We start from the raw sequence: 21,886 nt of genomic DNA, 5'->3' as shown, positions 1-21,886 counted from the left end.
ACATCAGTAGAACATGGCAGTCAAAGATACAAGTTTAAATTAAGTTGGAGTTTACAGTGTTTTTATCAAGTAAAATTTGATAAAACAACTATCTTCCACTGTTTTATATTGTATTTTTTCCTAACATACAATGGAACAATAAACATACTTTTAAGACCCTAAATGCAAGTAAATTTTTATATCTAGGTTATGGAAATTATAGTAATTTTTCAGACAAAAAAAGTCTGAAGAGAAATCGGAATGTGAATTAATTAACTCTTTCTTTCCTTCATAAAAAAAAGCGACAACGCCCCCTAGAAGCCTCTAGGGGCACTTAAGGTAGGAGGGGGAAAAGTCGACCTCATCCCATTTTAAATTTGAGTTCAAAATAGTTTAAAACCTTCCCATGACCTATAAAAAGCTTCACTGTAAAGGAGAACAATATCGGTTCAGCGGTTAGCGAGATCCTTTGGGACACACAAAAAACGCTTACTACTTTACATAATAGGATAATAGAATAGAACATTTTTATCAAAATCTTTTATGTAGCGCAGCCACTCTGTAACTATACAATACGTGTGGCCGAATTACGAAGTGAAAGAAAATTGCCATACTGAATTAAACTGTTTGTTGATGATTTTTTATGACACACAAACACATGCCCCAAAAGGCTAAAAAATACTAGCTTGTACTTTCTTAACTTCTTAAATATTGTTTGTAAAAATTCTTTTAGTTTTAAGCAAAAACTCACACTTACATGAAAACCACTAATAACATTGAATATATGTTATTGCGGTTGAAACATTTAATATAAATGAAGCATAATGACTTACAAGTTATAATGATAAATATATGCAAAACCAATGAACTAAAGCGCTATGTACTTTCAGTGAATTGACAACGAAGAATAATTTTCCTTAATGTTATCTGTTAGTCAAAGTTTCATTCTATTTCCTTTCCTATATAATAAATAGATTACATAAAGCTTTTACCTACTGAGATCGGTTTTTAATAAATGCCGCGTTTTTTCGACAATTTTTTAGACATTGATTGATTGAACGAAGACGATGGGAGAGTATACAACATAAGAATTCAAAATTTTAAAATTATTATTTTAGCCATTTGTATAATGTCTAATACAACTTAAATCCATTTTCGCTGCATATTTATTAATGCGTCTTTTTAGAGCTGTGTTAGACATTATACAAATGGCTAAAATAATAATTTAAAATTTTGAATTTTCAAGTTGTATACTCTGTTAAAATCGTTTAAAATCGTACGGGGCATTGATCTTCAAGATGGAATAAGGTTTTTAGCAGAGTATACAACTTAAGTATTCAAAATTTTAAAATTATTATTTTGGCCATTTGTATAATGTCTAATACAGATCTAAAAAGATGCATTGATAAATATGCAGCCAAAATGGATTTAAGTTGTATGGCTAAAATAATAATTTTAAAATTTTAAATTCTTATGTTGTATACTCTTCCATCGTCTTCGTTCAATCAATCAATGTCTAAAAAATTGTCGAAAAAACGTGGCATTTATTAAAAACCGATCTCTGGTTTTCTTAACAAAATCTAAACTTAACTCGAAATTAGCGTAGCACTAACAAAAAATGAATGTAGAATATACGTTGATATTATGACAGGGGACAAATTGTCATCAATCTAGCTTGCTAAAATGGAACTCATGTATTGGTCAGATCGTTCATCCAGTAGGAGGAGAGAGGGAATAAAATAAAGGAGGTAAAAGAGGGGGAATCGTTAATTTTGCCCGCTGCAAGTTTTACTATATTAGAGAACATGAAAAACTGGAGTAATATCCCAGTAATAATATATCCATTATTCTAAAGCAAACCCCCTACAAAACAGCTGCATCATGAAATATCTTTTGTGCTTGTTTTTGATTGGGAGGAAGTTGCCTATACACTACTTAAAAACTATAAACCATATACTGACAGATGCAATCTTAATTCAAACATCCTCTTCAGGTAATTAAATCAGGTGTTGTTCAGTAACGTTAATGGAAGAAACAAAAACATATAATTAAGTTTTTCGGGAAACTTAATACCTAATGAAGAAAGAGATATGCAAATAAGCTAAGTTTCTATATGTAAAGTGTCTTTAACTTATTGACAGTTTTGTCCAATGCATAAAAGAATTATTAGATACATACTAGTCAATTGCAATATTTAGTGTGGTTATTTACCATTTGGCTTAGAACCTTTGGATACTTATATTGAATTTTAATTGGAAGGTTTCAATCTAATAGTGTCCAAACTTTTCAACAATAATTTTTTAATACATAATGGGTAATCTTGTTTATTTACCATCCATTGTCATATCCTTTAAGACCTTTGCTATTTCTACAAAAAAAATTCCTATAGAGTATAAATATGTGTTATGTATAAACAGATCTCAATAACAGTCTAGCTTCCTCTTATTATCTGTCAACGATGAACGCACTTTACCAGCTTACTTTGAAATTAATAAATAAAAATTATTGAAATTAAAAAGGTTTTAATCAGTACGAAGGTAAGTAATAAATTTGCCTAATAAATAATAATAAAAAAAAGATTGATCAAAAGATTAAGGCCATAAGGATTTGAACTTCGTAATTTTTAAGAGTTCTAGATTTGTCTAAAATGAAAATTAACAGTAAGGTTTCTAACCTAGAAATCCGTATAAATAATGTACCATTTTTACAATTCCCTTTTTGGAACCATCGAAAATAAATTTTCACTCAGAGCCCATGATTCCGGACCTATTCAAAATCAGAAGCCGTAAATATTATTGGTGCACATACAATAACACGAAAAGTTATCTTTTATAATAGCCAAATTGCCTTAAAGTTTTAAATGAAATTTTTATAAATAAATCATAGGAGCCTCTTTCTAAAAGTAACGTATAATTGAGGTGTTAGGACATTTAGATACATCAAAAATTAAGAAATAATTCATGTAATGTTATTCTAATTATGAAAGTGGTTTTGTATAAACAACTTTAAAAATGAAATATCGAACTAAAAAGAATTAATGGAAACCCCCTTGATAATAATGCGTACAATAAAGCAATGGTTTTGAAAGAAAAGATGAACTTTACATTAAAGCTATACCTATCTTAACAAATATGTGTACCTGGCAAGGCTAGCTCCCATTTATGTATTCCTATTTATTACATACATAGGTGCTCCCATATTTGCAAATAGGTATAACAAGCTCATATATAATTGTATTGTAAGATTTTTGTCAGCATAACGATGGAAAAAATGTAATGACAAATACTGCCCAAATATATCTATGAATTGTGGAACATGTTAAAATTACTTTGGAGATTTAAAGAAACATATTATTATCGTGAACTTGACATAGTATTATATTAGATATTTCTATCAAATCATTCCATAATGATATTTCAAAAATTGAATCGTGTCAGAAAATCAGGGATCTAAAGGGATAAGATAAATTGATGTACACAGTACATTCCCAATAATGATACACAAATTTACTCCTTCTGTAAATTACAATTAATGTTTGAAACCTTTGGACACTCAACTAAATGAACCAACCAATCAAAATTAAAGTCCCCAAAGTTGTTGAGCCAAAGAAAGCGTTATAATAAAACTTTGGGGACTAGAGTAATAAATAGCCCAATGTCCCCTACCTCCCTGCAGAAAATGCTTAACTTTCCATATGTTATGTGTTGATAGTAATCATTAAAATCATTAATGATAGATATTTTTTTTATAAAGGCCATATTTTAAAATGTGTATCACGGTGCCTATTTTTAAGAAGAGATGATTTTCTACATTGTCTGTCTAGCCGTTGGGCTATCATCATAAAAAACCATGACGATATGGTATACTAAAATATTATACTGTGATATATACCTTCTCTTTTTGGAGACGGTCATGGTATCATCAAGAGAAATCGTCCATAGTATCCGCTAGTATTTTAAATAGCGATTACTTGGACAAATTAGGAATCACATTCATATAAATTTCCAACACTTAAAAATAAATGTACCATATGTCTGATTGTTTTTTTGCTTAAGTTGTCATCCTAGTTTCAAAACATATCTAACAATTCATAATTCTAAGATTTAATCTATGAGAAGATGTTAAATTAAAACAAAACTATCATTTGATCAAAACGGTTTTGCTTTTATTTATTAAACTATTTCTATATCTTTTTCTTTATTTGATTACAATGAGTAATTCCTATACACTTATTGAATAGTTTACAAAAATATCCAACAGACCAAAACGAAATATAAGATTCAAAAGGCGAGCCCAGACATATGTCAGGAGGCTTTAGTCTTGTGGGATAAAAAAAGTTTTCCACATTTCTAATTTTTAGACGGGTTTCGAATTTTAGTAATTTTGACAGACTGTGGTTTTGTACTTTTTCCAAACCTGTCAAATCAGTTTACATTGCATTGTATATCAGTTAAATCATTGATTTAGTATTTCGACAGACGGACAGATAGACAGAGTGAGACAAAACTATTGAAAACATATTTTAAAAACTTATTAAATGAATCCTTAATGAAATTGACACTTACCGAAGCTGAATCTGTTTTCTTTTGTTTGCCATTAGCCAGTCCGGTCAGAACAGATGACACTGGGGGGACAGGCAGGGGTGAGGGAGAGTTTGTGGTAGCAGGGGAAACACCTAAAAATTAATATTTCAGTAAAATTATGGCCCAGGCCAACAAAACTGATCATTATTTTTCTATTCATGAAAAAAATGTCTAAAATATATGATTTATCAGTATGTACCAGAACCGGTTCTAATACAGCGGATACTAATCTGTTTCGAAATTATACTAGAAAAAATATGATCAGATGTAAAGAAATCTAGACATAGGTCAATATTTGCGTAATATACGTAAGTAAAGTATACTGAATAGGCTTAATTGTGCAAAAATCCAAGTTTTTTGCAGGAAATATACCTAGATATGTAAAGAAGAATAAAAGTAATCCATGTCATTTTCATGTTATTGACGATTGCGATAGGGGGCAAAAATGCTTAATATTTTTTACCTGTTTCCCCTCTAACATCGTTTGCAGTCGTCCTGTGGCTGGCAGGTTTGATTCCGGTCTCGTAATCTGCCCGACCACTAAAAAATACACATTGATTCGAAGAATAAAAACATATTGGTTATGTAACCTTTTCTTTCTTATCTAATACCTATCTATGAATTACTAAAAAAAATAAATATAATTTCTTAGATTACTCATTTTTGATCCTTTATCTTTGTTTATGCTTTTTCATATTAACCAAAGATTAATATAAAGCTTTTCTGAAAGGAGAGAGAAGGGACAATGAACCGCAATGCTTTTCTCTCTAAACTCGTTCCGTTTTTGGTAATAAAGGGGATTGGAACAAGTGACATAGTCATAACTTTTCCTCAAATATTTTTAATGTATCTTACAAAGAAATTATTTTGTTTATCTTGTTTTAGGACAATCAATAACTTAATGGTACCAGTCGTTTCAGAAATATAAAATCTACTTCACTATTTCAGATAAAAAAAAATACTTTTAAAACAAGGGCCATGGAAATGACGAGAAAGCGCTAAAGGGGGGGGGGGGAAATGTGGTGACTCGTGCCACGACATACCAGCAATTTTATTTTGGGTGCTACTCCCTTAGTTTTAGAGATAATTGGGTGAAATCTTTTGGGCTGGGTCACTAATTACCCCAACTAGAGGTATCTTTCAAAAAAAACGGCGGCGGGTCCGCCGCTCCCGCCGTTCGCCGCCATTTTCCGCCGCCGCCAAAAAAAAATTTTTTATTGCATTTCTCGCCGAATTAGGCAATTTGGAATCATTTGAGACCATGTTATTTTTTTCAAAAATTTTTCCCCTTATAACCAACCCTGCAGGGGGACTTAGTCATTTTTTTCAAATTCTCGTTTATTAAGGTATATCTTAAATTCAGGGCCTCTCCTAAGCTTTTAAAGATATTGAGACAAAACCTTTTGAGATAAATCAGTAAAAAATATTTGAATAAAAAATGGCGGCGGTACCGCCGCTCCCGCCGTCCACCGCCATTTTCCGCCGCCGCCGCCAAAAATTTTTTTATTGCATTTCTCGCCGAATTAGGCAATTTGGAATCATTTGAGACCATGTTATTTTTTTTAAAAATTTTTCCCCTTATAACCAACCCTGCAGGGGGACTTAGTCATTTTTTTCAAATTCTCGTTTATTAAGGTATATCTTAAATTCAGGGCCTCTCCTAAGCTTTTAAAGATATTGAGACAAAATCTTTTGAGGTAGATCAGCAAAAAAATATTTGAATAAAAAATGGCGGCGATACCGCCGCTCCCGCCATCCACCACTATTTTCCGCCGCCCACAGGACGGCTTGTAAGGGGAAAAATTTTTGAAAAAAATAATATGGTCTCAAATGATTCCAAATTGCCTAATTCGGCGAGAAATGCAATAAAAAAAAATTTTGGCGGCGGCGGAAAATGGCGGTGGACGGCGGGAGCGGCGGTACCGCCGCCATTTTTTATTCAAATATTTTTTACTGATCTACCTCAAAAGGTTTTGTCTCAATATCTTTAAAAGCTTAGGAGAGGCACTGAATTTAAGATATACCTTGATAAACGAGAATTTGAAAAAAAAATGATTAAGTCCCCCCGCAGGGTTGGTTATAAGGGGAAAAATTTTTGAAAAAAATAACATGGTCTCAAATGATTCCAAATTGCCTAATTCGGCGAGAAATGCAATAAAAAAATTTTTGGCGGCGGCGGCGGAAAATGGCGGTGGACGGCGGGAGCGGCGGTACCGCCGCCATTTTTTATTCAAATATTTTTTACTGATTTATCTCAAAAGGTTTTGTCTCAATATCTTTAAAAGCTTAGGAGAGGCACTGAATTTAAGATATACCTTGATAAACGAGAATTTGAAAAAAAAAGTCCCCCCGCAGGGTTGGTTATAAGGGGAAAAATTTTTGAAAAAAATAACATGGTCTCAAATGATTCTAAATTGCCTAATTCGGCGAGAAATGCAATAAAAAATTTTTTTTTGGCGGCGGCGGAAAATGGCGGCGAACGGCGGGAGCGGCGGACCCGCCGCCGTTTTTTTTGAAAGATACCTCTAGTTGGGGTAATTAGTGACCCAGCCCAAAAGATTTCACCCAATTATCTCTAAAACTAAGGGAGTAGCACCCAAAATAAAATTGCTGGTATGTCGTGGCACGAGTCACCACATTTCCCCCCCCCCCCCTTTATTTAAAATGGTGGAAGAAGTGAAAACTATAGGCCTATTTTTAAAAGTCATAATAAAACCTAATGTAAAGGTATTTTAAAAATAAAAATAATCAATTATTTAATTTTCCACACGTAAGTATTAATTACAATTTGGCAAGTTGACAACAAATGAAAAAATAATTTTAATTTAATTTTAAAAAGCTAGATTTGGATCAATCATCTGTCATAAATCTTACACAAAACAACAAGTAATTTAAAAACAAGGATTATTTTAATCATAAGAAATCAATTAAAATCATAACAAACAAGCTGCATTATATAGATTTAAATTTTTTTTTTACAAATAAGTCCTAATTATTTATTCTTGAAAATTTAAAAAGTTAATTTTGGATAGGTATCATAAGCCTCCACAGGACATTTATGAAGCTTCACTGAAAAGTACAAACCATTAGTACAAGCAGTTTTTGAGATCATTTGCTTAGACGCAAAAATCTTAGTTACAACTTTATATTAATGGGTAGTATAAGTTAAAGAATATCTAAACTTAAAAAAACTTGAAATTAAAAAGACATGCAAGTATTCTAATAAAAGATTTATTCAATACAAAACACAGCTTTGAGTAAACTTTTGACAGAAGTATAATACCAAATAAAAAGTTTAAATATCCAATTACATTATCAAAATTTAAGACACTTCAGCGTTTTAAAACCATTGTTTGTTATGTTATACCATGCTTTTTGTTCTATGTATACCTTTGAATTCTTATTCCGTCAATGATTATGGAAGTAAAGGCTGCCTTGATATGACTATAAATATTTATTGTTTAATTTCTATCTTTTATAGTTTGATATATTTTTTAGTAATGCAGCTTCTCTACAATTAAGAAACACAGCCAGCTTCTTATTTTTTTTCAAGTAGGGAAGGGACATTAGGTATTTAATACTGCTTCCCATATAAACACGTTAACACATTTGTAGGCTTAAACACTTCGGGGACTATTTATAAATCTTGATTTATTTATAACCAATCAGTTCCAAAGTTTATTTATGTATTTTAAAAATTTTAAAGCGTACTTTGGGTTAAAGTAAATGATCTATCAAATAAAATGTCATTATCAGTTTTTTAATGACAATAACTGTCTGTTCTTTATTTCACCAAAAATATCATTAGCTTGTTATTGCTGCACTAATTAAGAAGACATGATTGTCCTTGTTATAATTATTAGCTTTTTCTTTTGACAATTAAAACAAAGAAATACGCCAATTCAAGACCATAATTAATCAACTTTTTTTAGTTATTGGATTTCGTCATAATAAAGATAGAAATAATTTCCTGACTAAGAATTGAATAATAATATATGGAAAAGTGGCTATGCCATGAAAAATAAAGTATATACTGCAAAACTTGGGCATCAGGCCAACCATATTTCAAACTTTTTAGTCACCATTGATTATTATTTGTAGTTTAAATCACTATTTTTAATAATATCACTTAATTGTATGATTAATTTAATAAATAATAATCACTTCATCAATAAAAACAGAGAAAATAACAAAAGTTAAAGTTCATAGTGCATCATATCACAAAACAAAGATAATTTCGGTTCAATTCATTTGAAAAGCCTCAATTCTTTCTCCTTTGTTTCTAATTTTAGGATTATTTCTATTCTATATGATGTATATCTTTTCTCTGTGTGTTTTTGTTAACTCTCCTTGACGGACGGACGTATTGGAGAAACTAGAGTCTAGTGGTGGCACAACAGAATTACTAGAAACAGTATAGTCGTAGTAATCAACGATATAATGCATGAAAAAGTTTTAAGTAAAAACAGCAAATTTTCTTTGTCTACATATTAGCAAAACCAGTACGAATACATGCATGATATTGCGTTCTAGATATTAACTCTTTTCTTATAGTTACACGTATTACTTAAATGTAACCCTTATATTATTAATACAACATTTATATTGTAAAACAAAACATAGATACTCAGTTCAATTCGTCTATATAATGATATCTATTACTAGACGAACGGAACGAAACTAAAGTCCCATCGAATAATACTTGAATTTAAGTATTTTATACAGAAAACTATTGTATATTGAGAAACTTTAGCTATAGAAATTATTCGCTGTTTTGAATACCCAACTGCATGAACCCCATGCATAGATCCACCCTTCCCCTTTCTCTTCAAATTTCTTCCATGGTCCTTCCCCTCTCTTGTAAACACCCTCTGTTACTTCCTGTGTGCACCCTCTCGTAGCCACCTGTCGTCTGCCCCCCCCCCCCCATCTGGTGGCGTATGGTCATGAATTTCCCTCCCACCTTTTTTAAAATCTTCTATATGGTAGCGAATTCAAGGACAGACATTATTAAATATAAATATTAAAGGTTTTAAAGTAAAATAAAGTAAATCTTCAACACTTAAGTGCTTCTCCATTTTTTATCCCAACTCTTTTCATATTCTGAGCAGAAGAATAAGATATAAGTCATAATGTTTTATAGTGTACGCTATAATAAAGTTTTTATCAGTTTTAGGTCGAAAATACAATGCAAATTATCTCATATAAGGGTTGTCGTTAATATGTCAGCCAGGACGACTTATTAAATAACATATAGTCGACTAAACAATTTAAAATATTATGTCAACATTATGATTCGAGTGACCAATTTTGTTTCTCATAACAAATGTCCCTGTCTTGTCGTCATGAAGTGGGTGGAGGGGGTTAGTTAGATATAAAACAGTAAATAAATGTATTATTAGTCACCACGGCTAGTTTTAGAAAGCACAAAAAAGGGAATAATGATCACTAAGGCTTGGCAGCCGCACTTTTGTTTAGAAATCTACAACACCGGCTCCGATACCGATTAATAGCCGGTGGATTAGAACCGGTTCTCAGTCATACTGCAAAATCACGTATTCCATCGAATTACAGACAATTTTCCACGAATATTAAAATAGAAATCATAAAACTGGTTTTTATAATATATTATTTTTTTATTTTGATATCCGCGGAAATAACACGATGCGATAAATAACTATTCTTAACGATTTACAGCTAGTAGTTCAGTATTCTTTCGGCAGCTACCAACCCCTAGTGATAACATAGAAAGATAGCTCATATTGATCAATCCCTCTGTACCAAAACGTGGGAATACATTTTTATTTTGTGTCAACTTTAATTTACAACCTTTTCAACACAATAGAAAAAAATCATTGATGGATAAAAAAAAGACATTATATTAATAAGGTAGTAATTCTATCCTTATATACAAGTAACAGAATCTCCGTGTGTCTATACCGCTGAACTGATATGGTTCTCCTTCACAATGTATACTTCTCATAAGTCCTAGGAAGTTTTATAACTGTTTTGAGGGAGGGTACCACCACTACCCTTAGAGAAATCGCCCCTATAAAAATTTTTAAGATGCATTTAAATGTTTATAGCAAAGATGTATATATGCAAAGCGGAAAAACCATAAAATCCTGTAGAATTTGTTCTAAAAGTTTAAAATACTCGAATTAATTAAGTTCTATTATGTAAAGGAAAAAAAAGGACAATAAAAGATTGTATGTAACACAATAGGCAATTAAATATAATCAAATATCATATCTTCAAATGGTTTGGAGGTGGTTGGCGATTTAATGAAAGTTGTTTGATTATGAGAATAACAAGGATATGAAGTTCCGTAATAATTATCTATAATACAAAGTAGAATGATGTCTGTCCGTCCGTCTGTCCGTCCGTCCGAAGTTTAAGATCTCGGTAACCACTGAACCGATTGGATTCTACTCTTCAGGGTATATACCTACTGGTCCTGTGGTGGTTTTAGGCTATTTTCTTGGGGGGTGGGACACCCCCAACCCCCCCAAAAAACAAAAAATCCCCCCCTATTTTTTTTTTTTTTTTTTTTTGCAGAAGATTTCCTAGGTTCTTTATTTTTTTTTTGCAGAAGATTTCCTAGGTCCTTTATTTTTTTTTTGCAGAAGATTTCCTAGGTCCTTTATTTTTTTTTTGCAGAAGATTTCCTTGGTCCTTTACGAATTTCACCTTAATTTTTTTTTGATCACCTCTTGGGGCAAAGCCCCTAGAGGCTAGGGGCGAAGCCGCTAGTATTATATAAAATAGTAAGTAGAAATTGGAATTGTTTGTAGCTTAAGATATTTATAACTACTGAACCGATTTAGTTCTCCATTTTATGGAAGGTTCTTAAAGGTCTTTAAATGGCTTAAAGTTAAAACTTCCAGATAAAGGTTAATTGTCTGAGGGTTGCTTTAGCACATATCTCAAGGCATATAATACATATAACGTTTCTTTGAACTTTTAAGCTTAAAAGACCAATATTCCATAAATATCTTACCAACAAATAATAATTGAAGAGTAGGTAAGCTTCCCCCCTAATGACAGGAAGCATAATGGGAAGCAGAGTATTGCAATTATTAATTATCAAGCTGCTACTGCTGTGCTGACTTAGAGACAAGAGTTGAAAAGAGATCACCCCTTAGCTATCCTTCTCATTTGTCTTTACAAACAAGGATGACAACATCCATAAAAGCGAAGCACTGAAACGGTAGGACAAACGGACATTAACACTTGTATAGTGTTAGAACTTAATTATCATAATATAAATTTATAAGAGACAAAGCAAAATTGTAAGTAAATTTGTTGAAAAACTGCTTGATACAGGAAAATTTTTATGGACATACTTACATTTTTAGGACTTGATTATAGAGTTGCTTCGCTTAATACATTATACTTTGTTGTCCCAGGAATCAATATACCAAAAATCAGATCAATCCGATGATTAGATCACATAAAAATTTGTTGTTAAAAAAGTAAAAAAATCAACATGTTTAAAATGGACGTACGGACATTTTGGTAATGATTATAGAGTTGCTACGCTTTCTAAATCGTACCTAATTACTAAAGGAATCACCATGCAAAATTTGAAATCGATAGGACAATTCTAACATGCCTAAATTAACGGAAAAAGCTATCCGTTACGGACGTACGGACGGACCGACCCTAATTATAGAAAAGCTTCGCTTTTAAAAGGTGTTGGTTAGGAGTATGCATGAATGCCCAAAGAGATCTCATAAACGGCAACACTTTCCAGGGAAGCTTAATGTAAGTCAACATCAATACTGTTGGGTATAATAGTTGTGTTGATTCTCAATAGCTTTAAGTTTAAGAAGCAAAGATGAGTTTTAATCTATTCCTAAGTAAATTAATCAAACTCTCAATTTTGTCTACACTAATTTCAGGTAGCAAAATGAAAACATTCCATAATCTCCCATTCACTTTATACTGTAACTTTAATTTAATATCTACTAAGTATTTATAATTGACTGGCTTGAACAAACACTATAAACCACCACCACCTATAGAGAAAACAAAAGTCAAGGAGGGGGTGTTGGATAATAAGTGTTATGTCCAATAGACTTTACTTAGACAAAATTTATTAGAGCAATTTCTTTAATGTAAGTGCATGCCAGTGCTTCTGTCCGCTAGAACTTCATTAATATACTGTATCTTCGTTGTTTTCTGAACTTTCTTTGTTATTTTGCTTAATTACTTACTAATATATATTGATTGACAAAAAAAAAAAAAATAATACGATATAAAATAGGATGGTTGAACCTCTTTGAGATTAGTCTATAAATACAGTCTAATGTAATGACTACACCTAAGCGGGACAATTGAATGGGTAAGGCAGGTGGTCACCTGCACCGTAAATAATATAAATACACTTCGCATTGTCTAACCCAACAATATTAAGGGTGAAAGAAGACAATGGCAGATAAATTGATCTACTATCGCCCATTATCCTATCCCTGTATCAATGGATATATGTATACGTGGATATTATGATAGAGGAAACATTTGTTTTCAATTTAGGTTGCTAACATGGACATCATTAATTGGTCAGTTCGTTAATTTAGTGGGAGGAGAGATGGGGTAAAGGGAGATTCATAATTTTAGCCAGCTACAACTTTCACTTTATTAGAGTACATGTTAATCTGGTGTAAGATCCAAGTAATAATAAATCCATTCCTGTATCCCAGAACAATAGGTAATATACAATTACAAAGACAAGTAAAATATTGTCAAATAATATTCTTCATATAGGTCCATTAGGTAATAAATAGAAACTTTCCGAATATTATACACTGAAGTGTAAAGCTGTTTTCAAGATCTTACCCAAACAAATACTTACAAACATCCAACTACTTGAATAAAATTAACAACCCATTATCCACCCTCTTTAGAATTGAATGCAAGTAAATTATTAAAACTATAATGGACAAAATATTATTACAATAACAATTAAACCTTAATAGGTCATAATGCGTTATTGTATTGTCCACCCTATTATGCTATTTTTCATTTTAATAACGAATTCAAGTTTATTTATTGTCTTAACCTCTTTTCGAGGAAGCTTTGTGTTTATCAAGATCGAAATTAATTCCTTATTCAAATTTCAAATTAGGCGCAAATGTCGTCTTTGTTTGACTTTCCTTTTCTAAAGAGACGCGGCATGGATTGTTTATGTTTTGATGCGTCCACGTTCTTACTTTTGAATAATATGTGAGTGGGTGAAGATTTCGGAGAATAAAGTTGGGCCTATCATTGGTCTCATAGTGCGTGAACGACCCTAGTATACCAGGGGCTTTAAACCATAAGAACTTCAGGTAGAATTTGTTCATTTTATTTAAATTGAATGGCGTATAGGACGATTTTATTTAGTTTAAAAGGCTTTAGCCAGCTAAACATGGGACTTTATTATGATTTAATTATTATGTTTTAGTAATTTTATGTGCCTTTATTTTTGCATTTAACAATGATTTATTAAACCAAATAATTTTCCTTTAAAGCCAAAGTACCCAAAGATTCTTTAACCAAAAGAAAAAAAAAGATTTTTTAGTGCTCAAAGTTTTAAGTTAACGTATAATATTTTGTTCTGTTTATTAATTGATCTTGTAATTTCAGGACTTTGAAATAGTTTGCCTCAATAAATCTATAATCAAACCTGCTGTTGAAACTTGATGGTTTCTGGTATTGGGGGTTTGTGTGTACGTCAAACAAGATCTCTAGAACTTCCCGCTAATTCGGAAGTCACACTCAACCAAAGTGTCATGGTTGAGACATTTATAAAAGTTTTGGCCATTAAAGAAAATTAAATTTATTCTCAAAAAATTCTTCATATTCGAGGATTTTTCAAATACATAATTTAATTTCTGAAATATACAAGTAGGTATATGAGGTACCAGTTAGAAAGCAAAGCAACTCTATATTCGTTACCAGAAAGTCCGTACGTCCATTTTAAACATGTTGATTTCTAACTTTTTTAACATCAAATTTTTATGTGATAAAATCATCCGATTGGTCTGATTTTTGGAATATTGATTCCTAGGACAACAAAGTACATTCTTATAAGCGAATCATCTCTAAAATAAAGCCATAAAAATGTAAGTAAATGTAAGTCCTTAAACAATATCCTGTATTTAAGCAGTTTTTCATCAGATTTACTTACAATTTTGTTTCGTTCGACTTTTATACATTCATATTCTGATTATTCAGTCCTGACACTATAACAAGTGTAAAAGCTCGTTTGTCCTAACGTTTCAGAGCTTCGCTTATATGGATGTTGTCATCCATGCTAATATAATAACATACTGAAGTAAGTAAAAATAAGGATAACAAAAGTTGGAATCCTAAATTACAAATCTTATTTTAGTTGACTTGGTAAATATATATTATACACGCGTAATTGGTTGAATTAGTCACGTGTAAATATGAAATCACGTAGCTAATCTTATCAATAGCAATAAATCAATGATGCAACTTTAAGTCATAATAAAAGTACACGGACAATTATGTTAATAAATAACGAAACAATAACAAGTTATCATCATTTTCTATGTGAGACTTGGCTTTTTGATATTGTTAGGATTAAAAGATAAGGCAACTCGAATTTTTGGCAGGTATTTAAGCAATTAATGTTGTTATACTCTTATAAAACATATACAGAAGAGAGGTAAATTATGCTAATTTTTTAGTGACTCTTCAAAAGTATCTCAACCTACTTCATGTCGACCTAGGCACTAAGAAACTATGACCGTTTAACGTACGGACATATCCTAGTTTTAGAAGAGCTAGGCTTCTGATAATTTATTATGATAAACTTGCAAATCTTATAGTTTTTACACTTGGGTTTCATGATAATACAAGAACGGCCATGAACAAAGTTGCTGCAATATATTTATCTTGTTAGTTTCAATATTTGTTAGTTTACATGAATCACTCTGACTCAACGATCTAAAGATTAAGATAAAGGCCGATAAATTGATGTAAATCCCCATTGATGATACACCAAATTACCCCTTATGTAAATTACAATTAGTGGTTATACGATTGAATACTGAAATAATGAACCAACCAATCAAAATTCAATAAAAGTCCCCAAGGTTGTTGAGCCAACATTATTATAAGACTTTGGGGACTTGTGAAATAAACAGCTTAGTGTCCCTCATTTCTCTGTAAATCACTGCTTATGCAATGTTATCTTTACAACGACTTGTCAACCAAAAAACAAAAGATTTATAGAGTAGTTTCAATATATAATACCAAACAATATTGCAATTTTACAGGCCCAGTGCTATAATAACAATGTTTGTCTGTATTACCTACACAATAAAACATGTAATTTATGTCAACTTTTAAATGTTATTGTACCATACTTCCTTTTATACAACATTATTATTAGCGAAGCTACTCTGTAATAGGCTAAAAAAATTGTGATAGTTAGGTATTAAAGTTCTCTTAACACAATTCTGTCATTAACTATTTATTACTTAAAATACCTTGTTTATTATGTACATTTATGTGTACTGTTTTTAAAGTTTGCTGTTTTATCATTAAAATATTGATCAACAGTTATTAATATTGCTGCGCTACTTATAGTTAAAATAATACTTGTTTGTTATTGTTTAAGCATTTATTTGTATATGATGATATTTCAGATCATTAAATATTTACCAATGTTAAAGAAACAAGGATGACAACATCCATAAAAGCGAAGCTCTAAGCTAAGAAGGAAGGTCAAACGAATAATAACTCGACCTTGTAGAGTGTCACAACCTAAAGCAGCGTGTACGTAAGACTTTCTGGTAACGTTTACAGTTTCTACGCTTCCTAAATACTTACTAACTGTTTTAGGAATCATCACATTAAGTTTGAAATAGGATAGACAGTTCTAACATATCAAAACTAGCGAAAAGAACTATCCGTTACATACGGATAGACCCTAATTAAAGAATATCTTCACTTAAAACTATTTATGTGTACTAGAGTCAGAATTAAAGTAAGTTGGCTTGTAGAGTGGAATCGCATATAAGCTATACTAGTGGAAAATACCCAGCCACATTATTTGGATTCTAGCTATAATGTCACAATAATCAACAATGTTGACTGCTGAAAAAGTTGGGGGCAAAATTGTTTTTCTTTATGTGATATTTCCAAAATCACCCATAATAATTCTGTTTGAGAAATAATTTGAATCATATGCACATATTAGAATATTAAGCAATCATAATTCACACTCGAAATATGCTTCTGTTTAACCCACAAACCAGGGAGGGAGTGGACAATGGTATACTAATAAATCCTAGATTCAATTTTCCCTCCCCTAATACTTCCAATCCTCCAAAGAAAAAGATACACACCAGAAGTTAGGATAAGATTATTTTTAATACTGTTACCCTATCCCTGGAAAAAAAACCTTGTTTACATGATTTAAATCATTTCCTCCCTCTAAAACTACCCATTTCATTTCAATAATATATTTAGGAATAAAGGTATAAGCAATACTAAATAAGAAGGGTCCTATCCCCTTTTGAGGGAACTACCCCCGCAAGGTTTTTCTAACCCTTACTAGACCTAACCTTTATAAGCATTTAAATACGTTTTATCAATAAGTTTGTCTGTGGTCTACCAATGATTTTCCTTTTTTTAAATGTTTTCAAATCTTCAATTTTGATTCATTTCAACCCCTCCACAACTCCCTAACCCTCAAGGCCTTTCTTATCATGCACATAGAAACACAATACATACAAACATATTGATCTCCCCCCCCCCCCCATCCACATACACCAACCCTATAATTTCATGGATTAACACCATAAAATATGCACTATGTAAATATGGATATTTATGCAGGGATCTAGAGGGATAAGACAATGGCCGATAAATTGATGTGTATTTCCAATAACCCCATCTATAGATAATTGATTAAAACGTTTGGACATTCAACTTAGTGAACCAATCAATCAAAATCCAATAAAAGTCCCCAAAGTTGTTCAGCCAATAAAAAATCGTTATGATAAGACTTTAGGGACTAGTATAATAAGCAGCCTATTATCCCCACCCTTCCTGATATTTATGTACATTTGGGACAAAATATTTGCCTTACATTTATTTGTATAATTTACCAAACAGCTAATGGTGAAATCTTGGAACACTTGTTAATAGTTATTTAACATTTATTTTATATGATATATCATTTTCTAAAACCTTTATGCCTTTGTTTATTAAAAAAAATACATTTCAAAACCAATTAAAAGTAGAAGATTTCAAAAAGCCCAATTTATTTCTAAGGATTTGCCTTTTTAAGTGTAAATGAATACTAAAAAGATAAAAAAAAATTCGTTTATCGAAAGAAAAACTGGAAATCCAAAGAGACAAATGACTGACGCACAATAATGACACAATACAGACGTAGAAAATATAGAATAGCTTCTCTATTAATAACTTCAAATGGCATTAGAAAATTGACAATGACATGCTTCTAGTTAAGATGTTGGTATGTAATCAGTGACAAATTAGAAATTCGTGACTCTAGTAACCATTCAACCATATTATAGTTTGTATCTATAATACAAAGTAGTACGATGTCTGTCTGCCCGTCCGTCCCTTAAGATCTCGGTAACCACTGAACCGATCGGATTCTACTCTTCAGGGTATCTACCTATTGGTCCTGTGGTGGTTTTAAGCTATTTTCTTGGGCGAAGCCGCTATTATAATATATAGGGATAACACAATGCACAATTTTTTTTACTTTTTACTTTTTAAACAAGTACAGATTGTAATATGATTGGAATATAATTCACATTTGAGAGACTAGATAATTTATAGCAACATATTATTGTTAGCTTTCCGAGGATATTAAAATGAAAAATCATAAACTTAATACTAGTTTTGTTAGCTCCAAATGCCTGAATGAAAAACTAGTAGTTATTGTTGAAGGAAAATTGTGTTTATTAAGTTGCTATACATGATTTTTCAGCATGGCGGAGAACCGGTTCTAATCCAGCGGATATTAACCGGTTTTGAAGGAAAATTGTCTTTAATAAGTTGCTATACATGATTTTTCAGTATGTGGCGGAGAACCGGTTCTAATCCAGCGGATATCAACCGGTTTTGAAGCCATATAAAAAAAAGGTTGAAAAATGTACTTAACCTTATCATATACTGTCTATCCTCATCCTGTGTAGACTGGTGTTGTTTACAACAGTAGGGCAACAAAGCCCTGAACACCCACATTACTTTATTATCACTACATTTTAGTAATCACTCCATCATGTACTATGTAATATATGATAAAGGGGTGGCTCCATGGAAGGGTATCTAATAAATTCAGCACATTTTTAAAAGCGAAGCTTTTCTATAATTAGGGTCGGTCCGTCCGTCCGTCCGTAACGGATAGCTTTTTTTGTTAATTTAGGCATGTTAGAATTGTCCTATCGATTTCAAATTTTGCATGGTGATTCCTTTAATAGTTAGGTACGATTTAGAAGGCGTAGCAACTCTATAATCATCACCAAAATGTCCGTATGTCCATTTAAAACATGTTGCTTTTTTTTACTTTTTTTAACAACAAATTTTTATGTGATCTAATCATCCGATTGATCTGATTTTTGTATATTGATTCCTGGGACATGTAAGTATAATGTAATAAGCGAAGCAACTCTATAATCAAGTCCTAAAAATGTAATTATGTCCATAAACATTATCCTGAATCAAGCAGTTTTTCAACAAATTTACTTACAATTTTGCTTTGACTCTTACACATTTATATTATGATTATTCAGTTCTGACACTATACAAGTGTTAATGTCCGTTTGTCCTACCGTTTCAGTGCTTCGCTTTTATGGATGTTGTCAACTTGTCATCCTTGTTAATTAAAGGACGCCTGCAAGAAATAACACGCTTTAACTGCTGAAAGACTGCCACAAGAAGACCCAATACCCCAAATTTAAAGCCTTCAGCTTCAATAACAAAAAAGTTCTAGGCATTTCAAAATAGCATTTTATGTACAATGGAATTGTTGAAAGATTTTCAATGCTCATAAAAGAAAAAAACAATATTAAATTACGTCGCCTAGACACAAAATTATAACCTTATCTTTGTCAGAAACTTAGATTGCATGTAACTAATTATATTTTTTCAATGAAAACACCACATTTCATAGTCAAAATCTATGAAAAAAAATTCGATTTAAATTGCATTTCTAAACGAAAATCATAGCGGAAACAAAGGGGTAAACTAATACAAGCTTAGCTGTGATTGGTTGTTAAGGTGATTCAGCCTTCTGATTGGCTACAGTACATTCGGTACAACGCAAGTAAAACTTAATTTTTTTCAATGATTTTGACTATAAAAATGGGTATTTTTATTGTAACAAGGATGACAACATCCATAAAAGCGAAGCTCTGAAATGGAAGGACAAACGGACATTAAGACTTGTATAATGTCAGAACTGAATAATCAGAATGCGAATGTATAAGAGTCAAAGCAAAATTTGTTGAAAAACTGCTTGATACAGGATAATGATTATGGACATACTTACATTTTTAGGACTTGATTATAGAGTTGCTTCGCTTTTAATATTGTACTTTGTTGTCCTAGGAATCAGTATACCAAAAATCAGACCAATCAGATAATTAGGTCACATACAAATTTGTTGTGAAAAATGTAAAAAAATCAACATGTTTAAAATGGACGTACGGACATTCTGGTAATGATTATAGAGTTGCTACGCTTTCTAACTCGTACCTAACTATTACAGGAATCACCATGCAAAATTTGAAATCGATAGGACAATTATAACATGCCTAAATTAACGAAAAAAGCTATTTTAAAAAGTAAAAAAAATCAACATGTTTAAAATGGACGTACGGACATTTTGGTATTGATTATAGAGTTGCTACGCTTTCTAAATCGTACCTAACTATTACAGGAATCACCATGCAAAATTTGAAATCGATAGGACAATTATAACATGCCTAAATTAACGAAAAAAGCTATTTAAAAAAGTAAAAAAATCAACATGTTTAAAATGGACATACGGACATTTTGGTAGTGATTTTAGAGTTGCTACGCTTTCTAAATCGTACCTAACTACTAAAGGAATCACCATGCAAAATTTGAAATCGATAGGACAATTCTAACATGTCTAAATTAACGAAAAAAGCTATCCGTTACGGACGGACGGACGGACGGACGGACGTACGGACGTACGGACGGACGGACCGACCCTAATTATAGAAAAGCTTCGCTTTTAAAAATATAATTAGTTACTGGAAACCTAAATTTTTGACAAAAATAAGCTTATAATTTTGTTTCTAGGCCACGTAGTTTAATTTCAAAGTTTTCAACATGAGCATTGCAATTCTTTCAAAATTTTCATTGTACATAAAATGTCATTTTAAAATGACTAGAACTTTTTTGTTATAGAAGCTGAAGGCTTCAAATTTGGGGTATTTGGTCTACTAGTGGCAGTCTTTCAGCAGTTAAAGCGTGGTATTTCTTGCAGGCTTCCTTTAACAACTACTTTTTAACTAATATTTAAAAATGTCACAATAACCTAATAAAACATTTTTACAACACCAACTTAATATAATACTTTTGTTTTTCCTTTATTACAAGTTTATAATGGGAATCCATAATTTCAACATATATAATTGAACCCTAACAACTTATAAATTTATGTATCTTTTAAGAATCAATATCATTCTATCAAAACTCCTTCATGAAACTATCACTTTGACATATTTATAACCTAACTTTTAATGTTAACAATTTGAAACAATGTTTACTCTTCCTAATGAAAGGCTTGATAAGTTAATAAATATCACTTAACTTTGGGAAATTTAACACCTCATATCAATATTTTCTCAAGAATAAAGGAAATCAATGTGAAACATATGAAAATTCAGTCCATTTTAAAAATGACAATTTTGTGTTAATAGACACCTTCAAAATCTATATATATGACACTAAAGTATGATCAAGGTATTGAAAAAAAACTTCTTGATAAAAAGTTTGGATTTTTACATAAATTGGGTGCTTATTTACAGTTCTTATCATTATACAGAAAAAACGTACTGTGACACTAGATTTCTAAAACTTAATGGACCGACCACTGTAATTTAACCCTTTATCTCTGATATAACCACAAGCTTTCTAAAAATATAGATCATTTTAATCTCTTCACAAAAGTGATTAATAACTGGGATGCTAGGATAGGACAAACAAGAAATTAATTTCCACCATTTCTTAAGTAAGTTAAGTTGCTTCATAAATATTTAAGGAAGGGAAGACTGACAAGGATCTAAAAGGATAAG

The 21,886-nt window shown here is 31.4% G+C and overlaps 1 protein-coding gene across 7 annotated transcripts in view; it reads right to left on the bottom strand.

Moving 5' to 3' along the window:
• Nucleotides 1-21,886, bottom strand: part of LOC145313937 (uncharacterized) — a 173,299-nt gene that overhangs the window by 23,527 nt on the left and 127,886 nt on the right. For all 7 annotated transcript variants that reach the window (XR_013877568.1, XM_080153599.1, XM_080153601.1 and 4 more), the window contains 2 exons: nt 5,026-5,102; nt 4,545-4,654 (listed from right to left, as the gene is read on the bottom strand). Coding sequence is in view for 6 of the 7 variants with exons in the window: in XM_080153599.1 (XP_080009725.1) it covers nt 4,545-4,654; nt 5,026-5,102 (187 nt within the window). In the remaining variant the exon portion in view is untranslated. The remainder of the gene's footprint in view (nt 1-4,544; nt 4,655-5,025; nt 5,103-21,886) is intronic.

This window comes from Acartia tonsa, chromosome 3 (assembly GCF_053477335.1).
Source record: "Acartia tonsa isolate MP-2025a chromosome 3, ASM5347733v1, whole genome shotgun sequence".
Lineage (NCBI taxonomy): Eukaryota > Metazoa > Arthropoda > Copepoda > Calanoida > Acartiidae > Acartia > Acartia tonsa.
The sequence above is the reverse complement of the archived record's forward strand: the minus strand, read 5'-3'. Positions and strand labels throughout refer to the sequence as shown.